The sequence below is a fragment of the Echinops telfairi genome, unplaced genomic scaffold (genome assembly GCF_000313985.2).
Source record: "Echinops telfairi isolate 266 unplaced genomic scaffold, ASM31398v2 ScPeMD7_7469;HRSCAF=8507_0, whole genome shotgun sequence".
Classification (NCBI taxonomy): Eukaryota; Metazoa; Chordata; class Mammalia; order Afrosoricida; family Tenrecidae; genus Echinops; species Echinops telfairi.
In genome coordinates, this window is record NW_022111372.1 from 2693983 (window position 1) to 2714885 (window position 20903).

The window sequence follows — 20903 nt, forward strand, 5'->3', positions numbered from 1 at the left end:
CGTGTCCACTGTGTCCAAGAGAGGGAGACATGGCCCCGGTGGTGCCGTCCTCACAGTTGCTGTATTTGAGCCTGTCGTTACAGCGACTTAGTGAATTTGGTTCAGGGTCTTCCTCTTTTCACTTGACCTGCATGATGTCCTTTTCCAGGGACTGACCCCACTTAAGATCGGGAGACGAAGTCTGGCCATTCTGGCTGTACTTCTTCCAAGCCAGATTTGTTCATTCTCCTGGGAGTCCATAGTACACGGAATATTTTTCATCAGGATAATAATTCAAATATATCAATCTGTCTCCAGTCTTTCTTATTCTTGGCTGACCTTTTATATGCTTATGTGGCCATTAAAAATTCAAGGACTTGTGTCAAGTGCATCTTAGTCCTCAGCGTGACATCTTTGTAACACTTCAAAAAGACATTTTGAAGAAGATTTCCTTGATATGCATGCAGTGCATCACTTGATTTCTTGACTGATGCTTTCATGAGCCTTGATTACAAGACTAGGCTAAGTGCCACTTTTGCGCTTTCTCATAGCACCTTATCTGTTCATTCCTTTCATGACACTTACAATGAAAATGCTATGTGCTTAAACATATGTATCGTACGTAACTGTAAGGCTGGCAGTTAGAAACCACCAGCTGTGCCTTAGAGAGAGGCAGGGCTTTCTACTCCTCGGACAGTCACCGTCTCGGAAAGAGTCACGATGAGTTGGCAGAAAGGATTTTTCCTCTCTTTTTCTTATTTTGGTGCATAATGGCATTCTATCAAAGTGGCTTAGAGTTCCTTCAACCTCAAGACAGTCTCTTGTTCACTGCACTATATATTTGGTATGTAGCACAGTATCTTTTCCTTACAAGGAGCTTATTCAAAGGGTATTTATTTACGGAGCAGAGGGAGCTTGGAAGAGTTTGTGGGGAAATTCCATGGTCTTTTAACTCTAATTTCTGCATTGCCTTTTAACTCTAATGTTAACTCTAGCCGAACTTTTTTTGAAGTCTTCTCATATATGTAATTACTTGCACATGCGTACGTCTGCATGAATTTGTACACATGCATAAGCAAACAGGGATATTCTACTCACTCCTCTGGGACATAAGTCAGTGGTACAGATTTCAGATTTGGGGCACAATTTGCATTAAAATCTTTTAATATCTACTATAGGTAAAAAATTTGAAAATACTGAACTGTTTGGCCAGTACCCACTTCAGGTCAACGGGTTCAAAGACCTGCACGAGTGCCTGGAAGCTGCTATGATTGAAGGGGAAATTGAATCTTTACATTCAGAGAATTCTGGAAAATCCGGGCAAGAGGTGAGATGAATTCTTAAATATTTCTTTTTCACCCCTTAAGTTCTTTCTTAAACTTCGGTAAAGTACAATTTTAAGCCTCTAGATAAGTGTTTGAATTTCATTATGTTGATTTAAACATATTCTGAAGGGAGTCCATTGTCCAGCCCCCTGGTTTCACCCAAAAGATTAGCAGTCTGAACCCACTCACAACACCTTGGGAGACAGACCTGGCAACCTGTGTCCCAAAGGTCCAGCCTTGGAAACACTACAGAGCAGTTTTTCTTCATAAGTTTGAATCGACTTGTTGGCAACTGATGTTGATGATGTTGATGATGTTGGTGACAGCCGTAGTCAAGAAACTTGTTCTCCATAATTGGTGTAGTCTTAATCTATGTTAAACCCTCATTTAAACAATGTTTTGTTAAAATACTTGCACTATTTTATTTAGGACCTTTGAATAGAATATAAGGCCAGTCAGATATACAAAAAAATTTTTTAAAAACATTTTAATGTAAGTAACAGCTATTAGCAGTGTTCTAATTCTGATATTAAAAAGGAAAAACCTTGATATTGGATCAACTGTTATGTTACCTACATCAAAATTATTAGAATATGTCCAAAATATGTAAGTCCACAACCCTTTCCATGTGAGATTGCAGTATGATTGACTACTTCTCAGGAAAAAAAGTACTTTGAAAATGTGAGGAGTCTTCAAAAAGTTTGTGGGGGAAAAAATCTATTATTTTTGAACTTTACTTTGCCACAAAGTTTTTGGTGCCTCCTTTGACACCTTCTCTCTCTATCCATCTTTCCTTTTGTGCCCATGTCTGCATTCTATCTGCATCCATCCAGGAGTATTGCTGATGTGTGCAGTTGAAAAAGAATTGCGTGTGCGCTCCAGAATCAGTTCTACTTAGCTGATTTCTAGAGTTTGACTAGATAAGAGCTCCATGTGAGGGTCAGGGCCTTGATCTGTGTCCGTCCTTCCTATATCCACAGCGAACAGCCTGGGGCTGCAAATGGGTTTGCACTGTACACAACTACTGAATGCATGAAATGTCGCTATGCTTACCTTGAGAGGTTCTTAAGCTTTTAGCCTTGAAAATATCAAGTAATAATATATTTAATATCTAACTTTACAATACATAGATAATAAACCTACTATCTATGTATTAAGTGATAATATCCCTGTTTATCTAAAAAGAGAAAGAGGTTGGGTTATTTTTTCCCTAGAGGATAAATTGCTTAGTTTTACCTGAATTGTAAGCTTTTTTGGTTTTGTTTGTTTTTAAATATTTTGTTATTGTTGTTCCTGCTGCATTCTCACTTCCATCCCTATCTACACACACTCAAAAAAACAACCACAAACAAACAAAACCTACCGTATATACTTGTGTATAAGCCCAGTTTTTCAGCACAGTGTTAATGCAGTTTTGGTGGTAAACTTAGGTGTCCAGCTGATATTTGGGTTGCCTTATACTCAAGTATGTACGGTATATAGTAGAAGCACCAATGTAGAATATGTAAGCCTAGATTTTTTTTTCTTTTAAAGAAAATGTGCTTAGAACACTTTATCATAGATCATCTATTTCAGTGGCTTAGGTCATACTTCTGATCCATTAAATAGGGTCTAGGGCAGAGTTAGAAAACCAAAAAGAAAGGAAATGGACAGTATATCTTTGAGTCAGTTAATTGTGCCAACCTGGCCGATAAACACATGTGGGGCTAATTGAAAGGTGGAGGGATAAATGGGTGGTGAGCCTCGCCTTTCTAGTTCTTGGGTCTCTTGTTTTGTGATGGTTGCATCGGGTGCAGCTGCCTTAGCAGTTCCCTGCTTCAGCTTGCAAGATTGACTTCCTACAAGACATCCCCAAGGAGAAGCCACATGGACCTATCCCGATGCAGCCCTGGGTGCTGGAGCAGCCATGTGGAGACCCCTGCTAGTGCTGAGATGCATATTCGTTCATTGATTCAGCTTTCCTCCTGCAGTTGGCATCATTGCCTCTGTTTTGTGAGGTGGAGGACTTTGTGGACTGGTGTTGGGTTAATGGGTTAATGTTGGACTTGTGGGCTTGGGCAGCAATGGGTTGGGATGTTTTCATGATGCACACTTTCTTTACATAAAACTCTCTTATACATGAGTTGCTGTGGATTTGTTTCTCTAAAGTACCCAGACTAATACAATCTTAAACTAAAACAAATTCAAGCCTCAATTTGCAGTATTGAAAGGTTGTATGGGCAAGTATTGAGTGAGGCAGGGAGCTCCAAAAGAAGATGGAAAGAATACACAGAATCGCTGTACCAAGAAGATTAATCTAGATCAGTGGTTCTCAACCTTCCTACTGCTGTGACCTTTACTGCAGTTCCTCATGTGGTAGTGACCCCCCCCGCCAACCATAAATTATTATTTTTTGCTACTTTATAACTCATTTTCCTACTGTTATGAATCAGGCAACCCCTGTGAAAGGGTCCTTTGACCCCCTAAGGGGTCGGGACCCACAGGTTGAGAACCGCTCATCTAGATCCAACCATTTCAAGAAGTAGTATATGAGGAAGAACCAATGTTATTAAAGGAAGAAGTCCAAGTTGCACTGAAGGCATTAGCCAAAAACAGGGCTCCAGCAGTGATGGAATACTGACTAAAATGTTTCACTAAGCTGATGGAGTGCTGGAGCACACACTTGTCTATGCCAAGACATTTGCAAGCCAGCTACTTGGCAAATGACTGGAAGATATCCATATTTCTGTGTATTCCAAAGAAAGGTGACCCAGCAGAAAGTGAAAATTATAAAGCAATGTGACTGACATCACATGCAAGTAACATTTTGCTAAAGATTATCCAAGAACGATTACAGCAGTACACTGACAGGGAGCTACCAGAAGTTCAAGCCAGAGTCACAAGAGGACCTGACACAAAGAGTGTCATTGCTGATGTCAGATGGATCTTGGCGGAAAGTAGAAAATATCAAATGATGGGTATGTATGCTTTATGGACTATGAAAAAGTATTTGACTATGTGGGTCATAACATATTAGGAGCCTTTAGAAGAATGAGAATTCCAGAACATTTTATTGTGCTCTTGCTGATCCTGGATCAAAAGGAAGTTGTGTGAACAGAACAAGGCAATACTGTATTGTTTAAAATCAGGAAAGGTGTGTGTCAGGCTTATAACCTCTCATCATACTTGTTCAGTCTGTATACTGAGCAAATATAAACTGAGAAGTTTGTTATATAAAGAAGAGCATTGCTATATGATTAGAAGAAGGGTTATTAACAACCTTTCATATGCAGATTGCACAGCTTGCTTGTTGAAATTGAGAAGGACTTGAAGCATTTACTGATGAAGGTCAAGCAAGGATTGCAGGCTTCACTATGGATTACAACTCAATGTAAAGAAAACCGATGGAGAAAAGATGGAAGTTATCAAGGATTTGGGGCTTGCTTGGATCTATAATTGCTCATGGACACAGCCATCAATACATCAAATAATGCATTGCACTGGATAAATGTGAATAAGGTCTCTTTAAAGTGCTGAAAAGATAGAATGTTACTTTGAAAAAGGACTTATGGTACACCTTTCCCGAGCCATGACAACTTCAGTTGCCGCACATGTAAAAGTTGGACATTCAATAAGGAAGACCAAAGAAGAAATCATGTATTTGAATTATGATGCTGGTGAAGAATATTAAAAGTACTATTGACTGTCAAAAGAGTAAACAAATCCATTTTAGAAGAAGTACAGGCAGAATATTTCTTAGAGGCAAGGATGGTGAGACTTTGTCTCATGTATTTTGGATGTGTTCCATGGAAAGATCAGTCCCTGGAAAATGACATTGTGTTTGGAAAAGCCAAGGGCTGAGAGAAGATGGATTGATGTACTGGCAGCAAAAATGGACTTGAACATAAGAGCAATTGGGAAAACGATGCAGGACTGGGCGTTGCTTTGTTCTGTTACACAGTTTGCTATGTGAGTCAGAACCAACGTGACCCCAGCTAACAACAGCAGCAGAAATCTAGAAGGTTTATAAGCATAAGAGCTCCCTACAAGATGTTAATAGACATCTAATTAAAACACTCCTTTATTTTGATTGGGGAAATATATCTAGAACTTTGTATTTCTTCACCCCTCCCTCCTACCACCACTAACATTTGATGTATGAGGGGTGTAGATTTCAGGTATGGGTTAGGATAGCATATTTATATTTTTGTGCTTTCAGAATAACTTATAAATGAAATAAATTATGTTGTTATTTTTTTCTCGCATATTCCTGACTTAAAATTCATCTTACTTTGAATCCAAATCTCATTTTTTATTTAATTTTTTTTCACTCATTTTTTTCTCCATCTTTTCACTGACTCCATTTTCTGAGTGCCTTAAACTATAATATCTATTTCCTGTCTAGATTTTAAAAGTTAACTTAAAAATGAAATCATGGTTCATCTTGTGTAAATTCAGAACCATAAAGAGTTTCAGTCGTAGCACATTCGATGCCCTGTGATTCCTATTAGAGCTCTGGTGGTGCTCTGAGGCTCCTGTTAGGAGCACTGATGGATAGGTCATCACTGTGAACACCAGTTGCTCCATGACAGAAAGATGAGGCTTTCTTCCCCCTGTGAAGACTCACAGCCTTGGAAACCAGCAGGACAGCAGTTCTCCTCTATCCTCTACTGTCACTTTGTGTGAACTCGTCGGTGATCTTTGTTGTTGGATGTGATTCCTGTTACTAAGTGCCTAGCTTTTTGTAGAGCAATATTTTCAAAAATTCAGCCCAGTTAGACTCTTACTTCCTAGGGTAGCATATCTTAATAGTTTTTCATCATGAATTTAAGTCCTAATTTAATTTCATTATATCCTTCAAAAGAACCTTTTCTTCTTCAGTCTTTAGTGATCAATGAGTAACCTTTAAGAAGAGTTCTATATTAGCTCAATATCTTATGCAGTATCATTTATTAAAAATTCTGATTTTACTCTGACACAGAAGGCCTTTGCTGAAATAGTCATAATCAATTAACATAAGAAGGTCTTCAGGCTTAAACATTATTCAGGTTAAAACATTTAGTGGTTGCAACAAAAGTTTAAATTTTTTTTTAAAGTTTAAATTTTTAGAAAGACAGGATAACAATAAATACAAAATAATTATATAATAGCATAAATACTTAGAAAAATTTAATCATGCATTTTACATAGTAAATAAATTGTATATAATTTATAAATTAGATTCTTCAAGAGACATTTGGAATATCTATGGTTGAGGAAGTAGGAGTGAGGGGAACAGATAGCAATTAGCCAGCACCTCACTTGTGTAGGTGATCATTACTGTGTTGCACTTTTATTTTACTATTGCAGTGCCTGTATAAGTGTGTAGGTGTGTGTATCTGTTCTTACTGTTCTGAAATTTTTACTCTTTACTGAGTAGTATGCAGCTTTATGTAGGATTCTTTATAAAACTTGCAGGTTATCAGATTGCCTGTACTATATATATAAATTTAAATTGATTTAATTTTGTGAGACAATAGCTGGACAAAGAATGTCTCTGAATAAGCACATCTGAGCACAATGTGTGACAGGGTAGTTAGAAGTGGAATCTTTGGACTACAGAAACAAATTTTCCTTCACATCGCTGTTGTACCAGGTAGTAGTAATGTGATGAAAGACATTTTCTAAAGCTTTTTGTAAACTAAAGAAACAATACTGTGTTAAGCAGGGTCGTCTAGAGAAACAACACCAGTGACACCTATATACGTGTAAGAAAGAACTTTATATCAAGAAGTAATTTTATATCAGGAAGACATCCCAGCCCAGTCCAACTCAAGTCTGTGGGTCCCTGACTTGCTGGAGCCTTCTTCAGCCTCATGTAGCTGAAAGCAGAAATGTGAAACGGAATGCAGGGAATTCGCAGGTGGATCCAGGGTTGGTGAAACAAAGCAGGGCACTGACAGCCCCGCTTGGGGCTGCCCGGGGAAGCAGACACACAGTCCCAGCTAGGGGGCAGTGGCCAAGGGTCAGAGAGGAAGAGCGAACTCACGGTCTCTGTGGGATTGCTGTGAGTTGGAAACTACTAGGTGGCAGTGAGTTTGGTTCTTATAGGAAAGGCCACAATCCTGGTTGGTGGGTAAGACTCCACCCCTGCACTTTTACACAGGGTCAGGTTGGCATAGAATCCAAGTGCCACCAGTATCTAAAATGTCATTTTAGATGTCTGTTGATGTCACACAAGTATATGTCTTTGGAAGTGACATGGCATATGAATGAAGGCAGTCAGGTAGCTGGAATTAATTTCCTAAATTAGATAGCTTGTGTTTGCCCCTAGTATCTAGTTTACATTCTGATTTTGTTTAGGGTTTTGTGGTGAATTTGAAATTATATTTGTGGTTCCTGCATTTTTCTGTCTTCGAGTAATTGCACCATAAATTCAGGATATTTTAAACACTTTAGCGGTGTACTAAGGTAAAAAAGAGCTGAGGTTCAGTCACAGCCCCCCTGAAGGCAAATGGCCATTTGTAGTCTTACCCAGTTTTTCTAATTATAGCCAAATTGTTGAGGTAACAAATGGCATCTGAACCTATGTCACACATGACAGTGGTGTATGGCTCCCGCTGCAGACAGGAGCCTTCCACGAATTAAGGACTTTCAAATTTCAACTTCAATTCAGCAGGAAAAAAGCAACAACCAGCTATTGAGACCTGTAAAAGTGACAGCCTTCTTTCCAGGAACGATATGGTTTTAATAGGTCAGGTTTATGGAGTCACTTTCAAATTCATGAGCGATTGTGTGGCTATTACTGATGATATAAAAATGGTTTTATTTATTGACTGGAGAAATTCAATGTTCCTTTAGACTCATTACATAATATCCCCCCCAAGTTAATACAAATGTTTTAGTGATATGGAGAACTAGAATCATTTTCACATTTTATGACCTCTCTTAAAAGCATTGCTTAACAGTTACATGTAGTTCAAAGGAAAGAAAGTTTATTTGAAGAAAAATAATCATATAGTATTTAAAATTCTAATCATTCTTTACAGGAATCATCTACCCTCACTTATTTACCTGGTTAGTTTCCAAAGATCATATAATTATGTGAAAATCAAATTTTTGTTAAAAATGGAATATGATCACATGGATCACATGTCCACAAAATGGACAATGACCATGCTATTACACAGCAGCCAAACCACCACAAATCATGGTTCAGCCACATTGTCCAATATTATCTTAGTCAGAGCCAGAGGTACTCACAATTCAGTATTCATATACTCATATACATCATACATTATTTATTCATATATTCACACCTCAGTATTAAATACTGCCAGATGTATGTGGTCCGTGTGCAAAAATAGTTTAATGGTAGATTTTTATTGTTTTAGCAAATGCTAGCTGTTAGGAAATGAGATTGGATATGAGTGAGGAGTAGGTGTATAGCTGACAGTCATAAACCGTCAAAGGTAGACATACTCAAAATAATTTAAAGTAAATTTAGGAAATGTCTGGTTGTCTCATTGTCAATTTTACAATGAGGAAATAAAATCTTGGTTGTTACATTAGGAACAAATAAATGGTCAAATGGAGAGAAATGTATCCATAAGAGAGGTAAATTACACCACAAACATATGAAAATCCCTAGTAATATATGAAAGCTATTTCCTGCACTTTTCATAGTATTGCAGATTATAATTTTTCCTTTGGATCATTACAGGTTCTCCTGAATTAAAACATAGAACTATTATATTTAAATGGTAACAGTTCATGTATTGCAGTAAAATGTGAAGGTAATAGTTCTTGAAATCATAATATGGAGTAGAGAATATTATCCTACAGCATCCTTACAAGTTCTTATTTATATATATATTTGTGTATATGTCTATGAGTCCAGGTGGCACAGTAGTTTAGTCCTGGGCTGCTAACTGAAACATTGGTGACTGAAGCCAACCAGCTGATATTCACGAGAAAGATGTGACAGTTTGCTTCTCTAAAGATTGACTAACTTATGCTCTGTAAACTCACTCATCACAATAAAAAATGTTTTAAAGATTTTAAACCCTCTAGCTATAGTTATATATTAAAACTTTCATAATTTCAGTTTATTGCATCAAATATCCTTATAAAACAAATTCCTGTAAAATTTGGTAGAAGACAACGCAATCCAACTCATGAAATCTTATTTTAAGTAATTAACATCTCCTGAAGAAGAAATAACTGTGAATGACCATTTAATGTTATTTCTATTGTTTAGAGAAAAGTAACAGTCTAAGATCTAGTCATATTCCGATTGCCAGTTGTGTATCATTCCAGCTTTTAAAAATATTTGCATTTAAACTTATGTTCTCCTAGCTTGATGATAGATGTGTGATAACATGTGACTTGAGCTATCATATACACAGGATCTGCCACAAGTTTATTTTTACAGTAGCAAATTTTAGATCATTTAATACGTGCTTAGCAAATATTTGTTAAATTGTGTTTTACATTCTGTATTTTAAAATTCACCAGTTTGTGGGTTTTTCTTTTATTGATATGATATGTTTCCGTGAAACTTGAAAGCCATTATGTGAAAATGATTCTTTTGGGAGATTTATTGAATGTCATGCCCAATTGAACGGTTGCCCAAGTGTTGTGTGGCACTGGAAATGGGGGTGGGAGGCATACACCTACACTCACCATGCTGATGTGACTCATTATTTAAGGGCTTTCATTATTTAAGTTTCTCAAAACTATAAATTTTATATTTGTTAGGGATATTTTTCTAAAATTAGACTAAATCCAGCAGATGAGTAAAGTTTTAAACAAAATACTTTTAGATGTATAAGCAATATTTTCCTATGTTTTAGCAATCAAGTTAGATCATTTTATGCTACTCAAAAATATGTTTACATTTCCTTTGCTACTATATCTCACAATATACTCCATCACGGGTGTCTGACATTTCTGACAGTAATACTGGCAGAATTAAAGAGGCCTGCAGACTAGAACGGCGGAGCCATGCTGTTATGCACTTTCATTTCAATTCACTTATTACTTCAATTTAATAAAAATTTAATTAAAACAATTATTGCAACAGGAGAGGTGTTAGAAGACCTCTCTCTTTTCTGATTTTGTTCCCTACTCTTTGGGTTTTCACAAACTGTACCCAATCTGCTGTGTATGGTGTCAGCCTTGTGATGTACGTTACAATGTCAGTGTTAACATCCTATGCCTAAAACTGCAATGGGGAAAACAGGAAGGAAGTATTAAGGATTTGTGTTGTTGCTTTGCTTTCTTTCAGCATTGGTTTACTGAACTGCCACCTGTCTTAACATTTGAGTTGTCAAGATTTGAATTTAATCAGGCATTGGGAAGACCAGAAAAAATTCACAACAAATTAGAATTTCCCCAAGTTTTATATCTGGACAGGTATGGTTTGGCATAAAATGTGACTTAGTTTTGAAACAGTTTAGTAATAAGAGAAGGAAGTATTGCATTTAAAAGAAAACCTTGCTTAATTTTCTACAGTTGCTAGGTTCCATAGAATTGATTCCGACTCAAGGTGACCTGGTGCACAACAGAATGAAGCATCACCTGGTCCTGTATCATCCTTTCAGTCGTTGCTGTATTTTAGCCCATTGTTGTATGTACAATATCAATCCATTGTTTTGAGACTCTTCCTCTATTTCACTTACCTCTGATTTATCAAGTATGCTAGTTATACTGCTCTGTAGTTCCGTCCCTCAGATAACATGTTCTTAGAGTTAGTGTCTACATTTTGCATAACATACTTAATGCCATTTGTCAAATACAGTAGTTGTCTTTATATTAGAAATATATAGTTGCTGGGAATAGTGTTATAGGTAAATTAAAAAGTATATTTCAAGAATTTAATAATTGTGTTAGAATTAATGCCATAAAAACCTTACTTCCAGGGAAATAATTCTGACTTGTAGTGAGAGAATACAATTGGACCTTTCAGTTTCTGAAGTAGTAAATCTTTACTGGAGTAGAACACGTCATTTTTCCCTCATAGAGAAGCAGGTGGATTCAAACTCCTGAACTTTTGATTAGAAGATCCAGGTGTGAGTCACTGTGCCACCAGGGCTCCTTGTTAGAATAAATAACTAGTATTTTTTTTACTGTTTGTCTAACACCTTTTTGTAAAATTTTGAATGAAATGATGCCTAGTCCTAACATAGTTTCTACATTAAATATAAAAAATTTGAAATAATGATTATAGCTATTCTTTTTCCTTATAGATACATGTACAGAAACAGAGAAATAACAAGAATTAAAAGAGAAGAGATCAAGAGACTTAAAGATTATCTCACAGTGTTACAACAGAGACTAGAGAGGTATTTCAGTATTCTGAAATAATATTGGGAATCATACCTATTCATTATCAAGACCATATGCTCTCAAATTACTTGGCATACCACCACCTTTTCAGGAAAAAATTTTATTTTCACTCAGCACAGCTGTGGCAAGAAACACTTTGGTCGTGTAGCCCATAATTCAGGGTAAAGTGTAGATGCCTGCTTTTGCAGCCTTCCTGGCTTGGCCCAGTGCCCCCCAGAGGTGCTTTTACCTACTTTGGGAAACATTAATCTAGGCTTTTAACTTTAAATTTTTTGTGAGTGATTTTCAATTCTAGGAATAACAATGCTACATTGATATTTCACTTAAATTGTGTAGTTTGGAATTTTGTTGAGAATTAAAAATAACCACAGTTTAAGAATATTTTGATGTTAAAAAATTAAATATTCTCATTGTTAACAGAGAATGCATATTGTGCTGAACATTGATAAAAAGTTAAGCTAATGTAATAATGAAATAACTTCTTGCATGAGACTGAATGCTTAAAACATATGATACAAACTCAGATGAGTGCCAGGGCCACACAAAAGTTTATACAGGAGATAAGGGGACCCTGATGTAAGATGGTGCGTGCGAGTTAAGTGCCTGGAGAGAGAGCATATCCCCATGTTGGTTGTAGTAGCTACCACCCTGCATCACCGAAGTGGTCCTAGGCAAGTAGATGACCGCACTGCCATTGATTGAGGGTGTATTTATTTAAATCTAGATATATAGATTGAGAGCTTTTGATTTACTTTCAAAGAAAGCCAATATCTATATTGTCAAATATTCTAGAACTCAGAAAGCTGAAGGTTTAAATTTGGTCTCAAGTTCCCTGTTTGCAACCTCCCCATCTGTATTCTCCTCCTTTGATTTTAATGTGAAAATCAGTAGCCTAAAAGTTTATGCTAAAGCAATCCATCTTAATATTTGCAATATTTTACTTTAAATTATTAGTAATTATAGTGAAAAACAATCATAGTGAGAAGCAATCAGAGGTTTAATAAAGGTTGTTATCTTGATCGTGAGATCAAATGACAGATTTAACAATAAAACCAAGCTTAGGAGAACAGTATTTGTCATTTTTATTTGCCTATTGGATTGCAATTTAGAGCATTGCTTCAAAGTTTTAACAGTGCATAAACACATTCCATCTTAATCAGCTTTGGTTTTCTTTGTAGAATATTTAATTAATTTGAAAGCAAAATCAGTTTAATTGAAGATTTATTTAAGTCTTTTCATCACATTCTCTTTGTTTTTTAATTATTGGAAAACAGAAATGTACTGTACATACACATGAAAACATTCATGTATTTTCTTGTTACCAGGTATCTCAGCTATGGATCGGGCCCTAAAAGATTCCCCTTGGTAGATGTTCTACAGTATGCATTGGAGTTTGCCTCAAGCAAACCTGTTTGCACGTCTCCTGTTGATGATATTGATGCTAGCTCCCCACCTGCTGGTTCCATGCCATCACAGCCATTGCCAAGGTAAAAAGTGTCTTTGATGCAACAGATAGCAATGTTACCTGTATACATAATAATGTCATTGATTGCTTTTAAAGACGATCTTTTAATATTGTACATTATAATTTATTTTAGTGAACTCAGCAATAAATATTCATATAGAATATTTCTTTTTCAGTCAGTGGTTTTTTTAGGGTTGTCGATGGTAATGCTCATTTTTGTTTCTTAGAATTTTACTTTAATTATTTTTGCTATGTAGTTATTTACATTTTCAACCTTTTATAGTCTAGTCAAATAATATATTAAATTAGAACGTGGCTATAAGCGGATAACTATTAACAGAAAAATCAACGAAAACCAAATTCTCTGTTATTGAATTGATTGATTATGATTCGCAACAACCCTGCAGGACAGAATACAACCTCCCAGTAGGGTTTCCAAGACTGCAAATCTTTTATAAGAACAGAATTTTGCATTTTTACCCACGGAGCAGTTGGTTGGTGGCCTTCAACCACTGTCTGTCTGGTTAGAGCCAGAGCTCCTTAGAATAAGCAAGTAAATCTTATAATTTACTGTATATAAAAATTGGCTCTTTAAAAAAAAGCAGTCATTTCTACTATAAAACCATTATTTCACGTTACATTATAGTCCTTGTATATTAAAACTGTTAGTACTATGTGAAATCAATCCAAATATTTCTCTTAAATTCTAAGCAAATGTAATCCCATATATTTGGCCTAGAGCAAAATTTTAGTGAGTTTAGCAGTAACTATTCTATTTTTTGAAAATGTAGCACAATGGAACAACAGGGAGCGTCTTCTTCAGAACTGCCAAGCACATCACCTGCAGCAATCTCTGCCCTCCCTTCAAGATCAGTAATACATAAGCCCTTCACACAGTCTCGGATACCTCCAGATTTACCCATGCATCCAGCCCCAAGGCACATAACCGAAGAAGAATTTTCTGTCCTGGAAAGCTGTTTACATCGCTGGAGGACAGAAATCGAAAATGACACCAGAGGTAAGAAACTTCAGAGTACAGTTGCTTTCACCTCGGATGGATATGTATACTATTGTTAAACTAGCGAAGAGAAACCACCTCTGGATTTCATATTTGAGTACTCTAAAATCTTACTGTCCTTCCCTAGACAGGGCTTGATGTAACGTAATGTGATGCCTTCGCAGTTTTCTGGTCTAAGTATCCAGGTTAGAGGAGCTGAAAGATGTTCCCGGGTTCTTCAGCTGATTAATGACCTAACAGGTGGCCTGGTTTATAGTTTAGTGCTCTAAGTTTATAACAGACTTACTTAGGCTGGCTCCCTTGATGTCTCATAGAATCAGTGTGCATATCTCAATTATATACTTCTTCTGATATATGCATAAAAAAGTTTAAGTTTAGAATATGTGTTTTTAGGTATAAATATTACAATTGAATTTAAAATTTCAACCTCTTCTAACAGATTTTCAAATATGATCTCGAGTCCAGTGCCAATCTGTAATAGTTTTGGCATGCAGCAAGTTAAGAAAAATAGGAACAATGTTGTGTGTGTGTGTTGATGTTGAAATTTCTTCTAGCCTTTCTTGTAAGGCTTGCTCTTTTATTCTGAAATTATTCTTTTCTTGCTTTTTGTTTTTTCGTTAAACTGATACTAATTCTTGATAAATATTACTATTAAATATTTGTTTTCTTATCAAAATATAGTACCCCATTATCATCCCCCAATATCATCCATTTTTTTTGGATATCTGATAAAAGAGCTCTATGGGAACTACTTTTGTACACTAAGGTCCGAATTGGATTGAAAGCTAATGTGGTGGTTGGCGTTAGTGTGACAAGCTTAATTTTGTGTGTGTGGGAAGCATGTAGAACGCCAATAAGGAGCAATTGTAATGTAATAGGGCTGACAGCACATGTGGATGGTTATTTAGCAACTAACATTGGTAGCTGTAAAGATTCTCCTTAATGTATTTCATATATTAGGGAATTTCTTATTTATTAATTCATTCAAGAAGCATTTGTTAAGCACATGTTATTTATTGAATACTGCCTTAGATATCATTTCTTTGTTGATTTAAATTAGAATGGTAGAAGATTGGAAGCTTTTGACCCCTTGGTTTTTTTCCCCTAAGTTTGGAAAATAATTTTTAAAAAACCCACAATTTTTTTGGTATTTCTTAGGAATGTAAAAAGTAACCTGTTTTGCAATATAAAGCACCAAAATGTATGGCTGTTTAAAAATTATTTAATAATTTAAATTATTTTAAATTAAATATTTAAATCATTAAAAAACTTTCACTTTAAAAATACTACTCTCAGTTTTTGAACGCCAGTGGAGTTTGCTAAATGAGAATAGTAGTAAAATAATAATCTATTTCTGTTAATAACTCAGTTTCTTTTGTGGAAGCAGATGGATACTGAAATAGTCTTTCTCCCAGTTGGGAAAGGTTTAGCATTACCAATATATATATAATATAGTACATATGAGTGTGTGTGAGTGTATGTGATGTGTGTGTGTGTGAGTGTATGTGTGTGTGGATACATATACATACACAATTTTATCAGGTACTTTAAAAAGATAACTGAAGTATGAGAATTTATATTATTAAGGGTTTCTAAAGATGAACACTCATTTCCTTCATTATTGTACTTGAACGAAATAACTATTGCTTAATAGTAGGATATGGTTTTAATGCTGTACATTGTCTCTCTTTGTTTTCTTTCTTGATTTAAAAATAAAAACAAAACAAAACAAAAAAACTTGTTCTCAAATGTACGAGGAGTGTACCCTCCCAAAAAACTGACATTGTGTTGGACAGAATAGAGCTTTAGTAGTATGCATTTTTCCCACTAGGCGAGCGATGAGCAACTCACTCTGAGTTAGTGCACCCAGTAGCATTGCCTGGGAATGTTCTCTCTGGTCTCAGTGAATTTTTTCGTAAAAGCAGTTTTTCTGGAACCTCATTTTTTGTGATGGCCAATTTAAGAGAACAGTGTGCAGCTATGAAATTTTGTTTCCTGCTTGGGAAAAAAGTCACAGATACTGTTGTGATGTTGAACACAGCTTACAAGGACAGTGCTCTAGGAAAAACTAAGGTCTATGAGTGGTTTTCTTGTTTCAATAAAGGTGAAATGTCAGTTGATGACAAATCTCGATTTGGACATCTGTCAACTTCTCGAAAATGTCCACTTATAGTTTGTTCCACCATGTCAGATTGTTAATCAAGCTGTCTATTTAGGGATTCTGAAAAGATTACGTAACAGTGTGCTACCAAAAAATGCCTGATTTGTGGCAGATGGGGGACTGGCTTTGCTACCATGACAATGCACCTGCTCACACAGCCATCGCTGCACCAGTTTTTGGCAAAAAACAGCATGCCTCTCTTGTCCCACACACCTTACTCACCTGACCTCATTCCAGAGACTTCCTTTTGTTTCCGCAAATGAAGAGGGGCATGAAAGGACAGCGATTTGAAGGCGTAGAAAGGTGAAGAAAAAAATAAGGGAGGTGCTGTCAGCCATCCAAACAGACGATTTGAAAAATGTTTCCAAGAACGCAATTGCAGATTTGACAAATGTATTAAGTGTACTTAAGTACTTAGAAGGTGATAAGGTTATTTCAGAAAAAGTTTAAGTGCAGTCTTTGGGAAAAAATTCTGGTTTTCCAGTTTTTATGGGTACTTCCTCCTATACTTTTAGGGTATTCTGATTAATACTTAAGTCTTTTGAATTTGAAAGTTTAGCTTATTCTAGTCTTCTGAAATATTCTTCCTTTAAATTTTTCTGTGAAAATAGGAGATAGAGTGGTTTGGCAAGGTATGGCATTGAACAAGGGAATAAAACCCTTTTACTGGTAAACCATTGAAGGGTGTTGGCTCTTAGTGAGTGTTCAGAGGGAGAAATTAGGTACAATTACATCCTTGGCATGAAAAATAATAAATTAATAGATGTCACTTTGGACAAAAAGTTAGCTGATTTAACTTCCTTAGGAGAGGAAGTAGAAATCAATTAACTAGTTTTTGACCATTTTTAATTTGAGAAACTTGGACATTCATGTGATAAGGTCTTAGATATGGAAGACTATGGGACAGAAATAAAAAAATTCCTGGACATGTGTTTTCTCTAGTTTATCCTTGCCAATATTCACTTTCAGTTTTTTCTTTTTTAACCTATAGTTTCCCAAAGTATGGTTATATGGTAATTTAATTTATTTTGCTTCGTTGCAAATAATCTTGGATTTTTAAGTACATATTTATACACTTCTCTGAGTAGGATGTATTTTTAAATATTTCATTTCTGATTCAAAGCGTCTATTTAAAATTATTACTACTGCTGTCCTATTACTTCTATAAAGTGTTGACTCATTTTTATAAGTCTTACTGTGTATAAGAAATCCTGTCCCCAGTATCTGCTTAAGCCTTGGACACTTTGTATACCCTTCAATGTCTTGGTACTTGGAAAGACAATATTTTTAAGGTCTGATTTGCATTCCCTTAATTATGAATGAAATTGATCTATTAAATTTTTCCATACATTTTTGTCTGTCTCATTTGCTTGTTTATATATTTAGGTATTTGACTTTTCCTTAATTTTTAATAAGATTTTTAATTATGGATAATAAACCTTATAGTATATACTACTTTTAATAATTATATGATGCCTATATTTTTCCAATAATTTTCAGCTGGGTTGGGGGTTTTTTCTTCATAATTTAGATCTGGTTATGTATTGGAGCATTATATTGTTTCCTTTATGGTTACTGAATTTTACATCATACTTGGAAAGATCTATCCTTAATTGAAGATCACTAATATTTTCTTGAAATCTTTAATAATTTCTTCCTTCTTCAATGACTTCACAGTATAGTTTAAGTGTTTCCTTACTGACCGATACTGAGGTTGTGAGCAGATTTTAATGAACACTGTAGCTGTGAATATGTGTGTCTCCGAGTAACTGTGTAGGAAGAATGATCAAAGTAGAAACTTGGGGTAATGGAATTTCCACAAATTTATTTCCATTGATGATATAGTGCATGTTTATTCAATTGTGTATATGTGTGTATACACACATACGTATACATACATAGACACTCAATTGTGTGATATTTGGTAAAGTTATTAGTTCTAAAGTTCTATTTTATATCAATAAGTGAAGGAGAGGTATAGTTAATTTCATTGTAACCTTTAAAGATTTGAACAAATTTCATTTTTCTTTGATTCATACTTTTTCTATATGAATTATACTTTATTTTATATTTAAATTGTATTCTACTTTTATTAGGAAAACATTCTAAGTAGTAAATTTTCAGGAACAATCTTAGGACATGTTCTTTATTTCTGTAACTTGCTGTTAGGAAATTCTGTAATGCTTATTTTGTTTTACATTAAGTAATATACTTGGTACTTAATCATTAAATGACAAATTATACCCTTAGATTTGCAGGAAGGCATATCTAGAATCCATCGAACAATTGATCTAATGTACTCTGACAAATCTATGATCCAAGTAAGTGATATTTTGGGCTCTATACTTACTTTAATCTTAATATTCTTTATCTTAATCTAATTTTCCTTTGCATGTTTGGTGATAAAATTGCTGAACTTAAAATTTCTATATTAATATTTGCCCATTCAATTGCATTCTCCTACTAAGTGCCTACACTTTTGTTATTTTACAATTAAATGTACTAAAATTGTTTATAAGGCCTTAATGTTAATATATAAATATGACTATGGGATAAAGATATACAATAATAATTTATTATTTATCAAGGGGTCATGAGGGTGGGATGGGGGAGGGAGGGTAAAAAGAAGAGCTGATACCAAGGGCTCAAAAAGAAAGTAAATGTTTAGAAAATGGTGATGTCAACTTATGTACAAATATGCTTGATACAATTGATGGACAGAATGTTCTAAGAGTTGTAAGAGCTGCAATAAAATTATATCTATCTTTCTTTCTATCTATCTATCTATCTATCTATCTATCTATCTATGGTTGCTTTAAAGTCTTTAAAAAAAAAAGTCTTCTTTCATCTTATCTGTATTTCATAGATTAGTTCTCACATTTAAAAATAATTCCAGCTGATTTTATTTAAATTTGTAATCCTGGCCCATTTTATGTTGTTAAAATATATATTGTCCCAATATTATTTTCCAAATAGTTTGTGGGGGTCATAGAATATGTGTAATGTGGACTACCTAACAATATAATTCTTCTTTTTCCACATTTAGATTCCTTATCGCTTACATGCAGTTTTGGTTCACGAAGGCCAAGCTAATGCAGGACATTACTGGGCATACATTTTTGATCATCATGAAAACAGGTGGATGAAGTACAATGACATTGCTGTGACAAAATCATCATGGGAAGAGCTAGTGAGGGACTCTTTTGGTGGTTATAGAAATGCCAGTGCATACTGCTTAATGTACATAAATGATAAGGCACAATTCCTAATACAAGGTGAGTGTGAAATTTACATATTAATAAATGTCAATTTAAATAAGTAGTCTTTATGTGCAACTTTAGTTTGTTGTTGGGTTAAGTAATTCAGTTGGAGGGAGGTTGGCATGATTGCAAAGTGCTTATTATTGGATTATTGTGTGTGAAATGATAAAATTGAGAGATTGCGTGATAACGATTGATTGTCCGAATATATTAGTACTAAATGTTAGTGAAAGTATGTGTGACCTTATTTTTCCTTTCCAAAACCCTTTAGTGAATACACATTTAAGTTTTCAACCTGTTGTTGTATTTTAAATTATTATTTTTTTTTGTCTTTTTATTGTTTCTAGTTTTGGGTACTACCATTCTCCATCTTTAACTGTATATACTGCACTGATATTGAACTTCTTGCTATAGTCTCCACACATTAAACTCTTCCGTACTTATGTTTCTCTGTATTCTATGTATTGTTAAGTATTTTATTTTTGGTAATGATTTTCATAGTTCTCTTGCTTAATTCCTGTTCATATATTAAGACTCAGTTCAAATGCCATCCTGTCTTCAAAGTATTTCTTGATCTTCCAGAAAGTCTGCCTTTGTTTTCTCAAAACATACCTCTACCCATTGCTGGTGCATGGTTTCTCACCCATAGCAGCCCTGGGGCACGGAGTAGAACTTCCCATAACATTCCTAAGGCTATGTATCTTTCTGGAAGCAGATAGCCACCTTTTACTCCCATGGGGGGTCAGCTGTCTAAGCTTGAATGTCCAACCTTTAATGTACCAGCCAAACAGTATCCTACCAGGGCTCCTTAGATACAAGAGGACATTTAATTTTTTTTCAATTTCAACAAACTTTACTTATTATATTATATTATCAACCCATAATAAAATTTCAGAAATAAGTTATTTGAATTTATGGCATCTACTATTTTGTGTTGAAATTCAATACTTACCTGTCTTTCCTACTTCAATATGATCTACTCAAAGCCAAGAACCATATTATACTATTCCTCAAATTTTTATTTTGGATATTTTAATATGGGTTTCCCATATAGGAAATAATGAAATAGATAACATTAACTTTACTTTTTTATTTAACTATTTAGAAAACCTAGCTGGGAGATCCCCTTGCAGAGGGGTCTCGGGGAGGAGATGAGCCAGTCAGGGTGCGATGTAACAATGATGAGAAATACAACCTTCCTCTAGTTCAGGTAAGGCATCATCAGAACAAAAATAATCTTACCATAGTGAATGATGGGAGGAGTGCGGAGTGGAGACCCAAAGCCCATTAGTAGGCCATGGGAGACCCCCTTGCAGAGGGGTCTCGGGGAGGAGATGAGCCAGTCAGGGTGTGATGTAACAATGATGAAAAATACAACTTTCCTCTA

General features: G+C 35.2%; 1 protein-coding gene across 3 annotated transcripts in view; it reads left to right on the forward strand.

Moving 5' to 3' along the window:
- The window catches only part of USP25 (ubiquitin specific peptidase 25), a 168866-nt gene that overhangs the window by 101542 nt on the left and 46421 nt on the right, over positions 1-20903 (forward strand). For all 3 annotated transcript variants that reach the window (XM_013006906.2, XM_004711310.3, XM_004711311.3), the window contains exons 10-16: positions 1158-1306; positions 10552-10679; positions 11513-11608; positions 12938-13099; positions 13869-14095; positions 18507-18577; positions 19303-19531. In XM_013006906.2, coding sequence (XP_012862360.1) covers positions 1158-1306; positions 10552-10679; positions 11513-11608; positions 12938-13099; positions 13869-14095; positions 18507-18577; positions 19303-19531 — 1062 coding nt within the window. The remainder of the gene's footprint in view (positions 1-1157; positions 1307-10551; positions 10680-11512; positions 11609-12937; positions 13100-13868; positions 14096-18506; positions 18578-19302; positions 19532-20903) is intronic.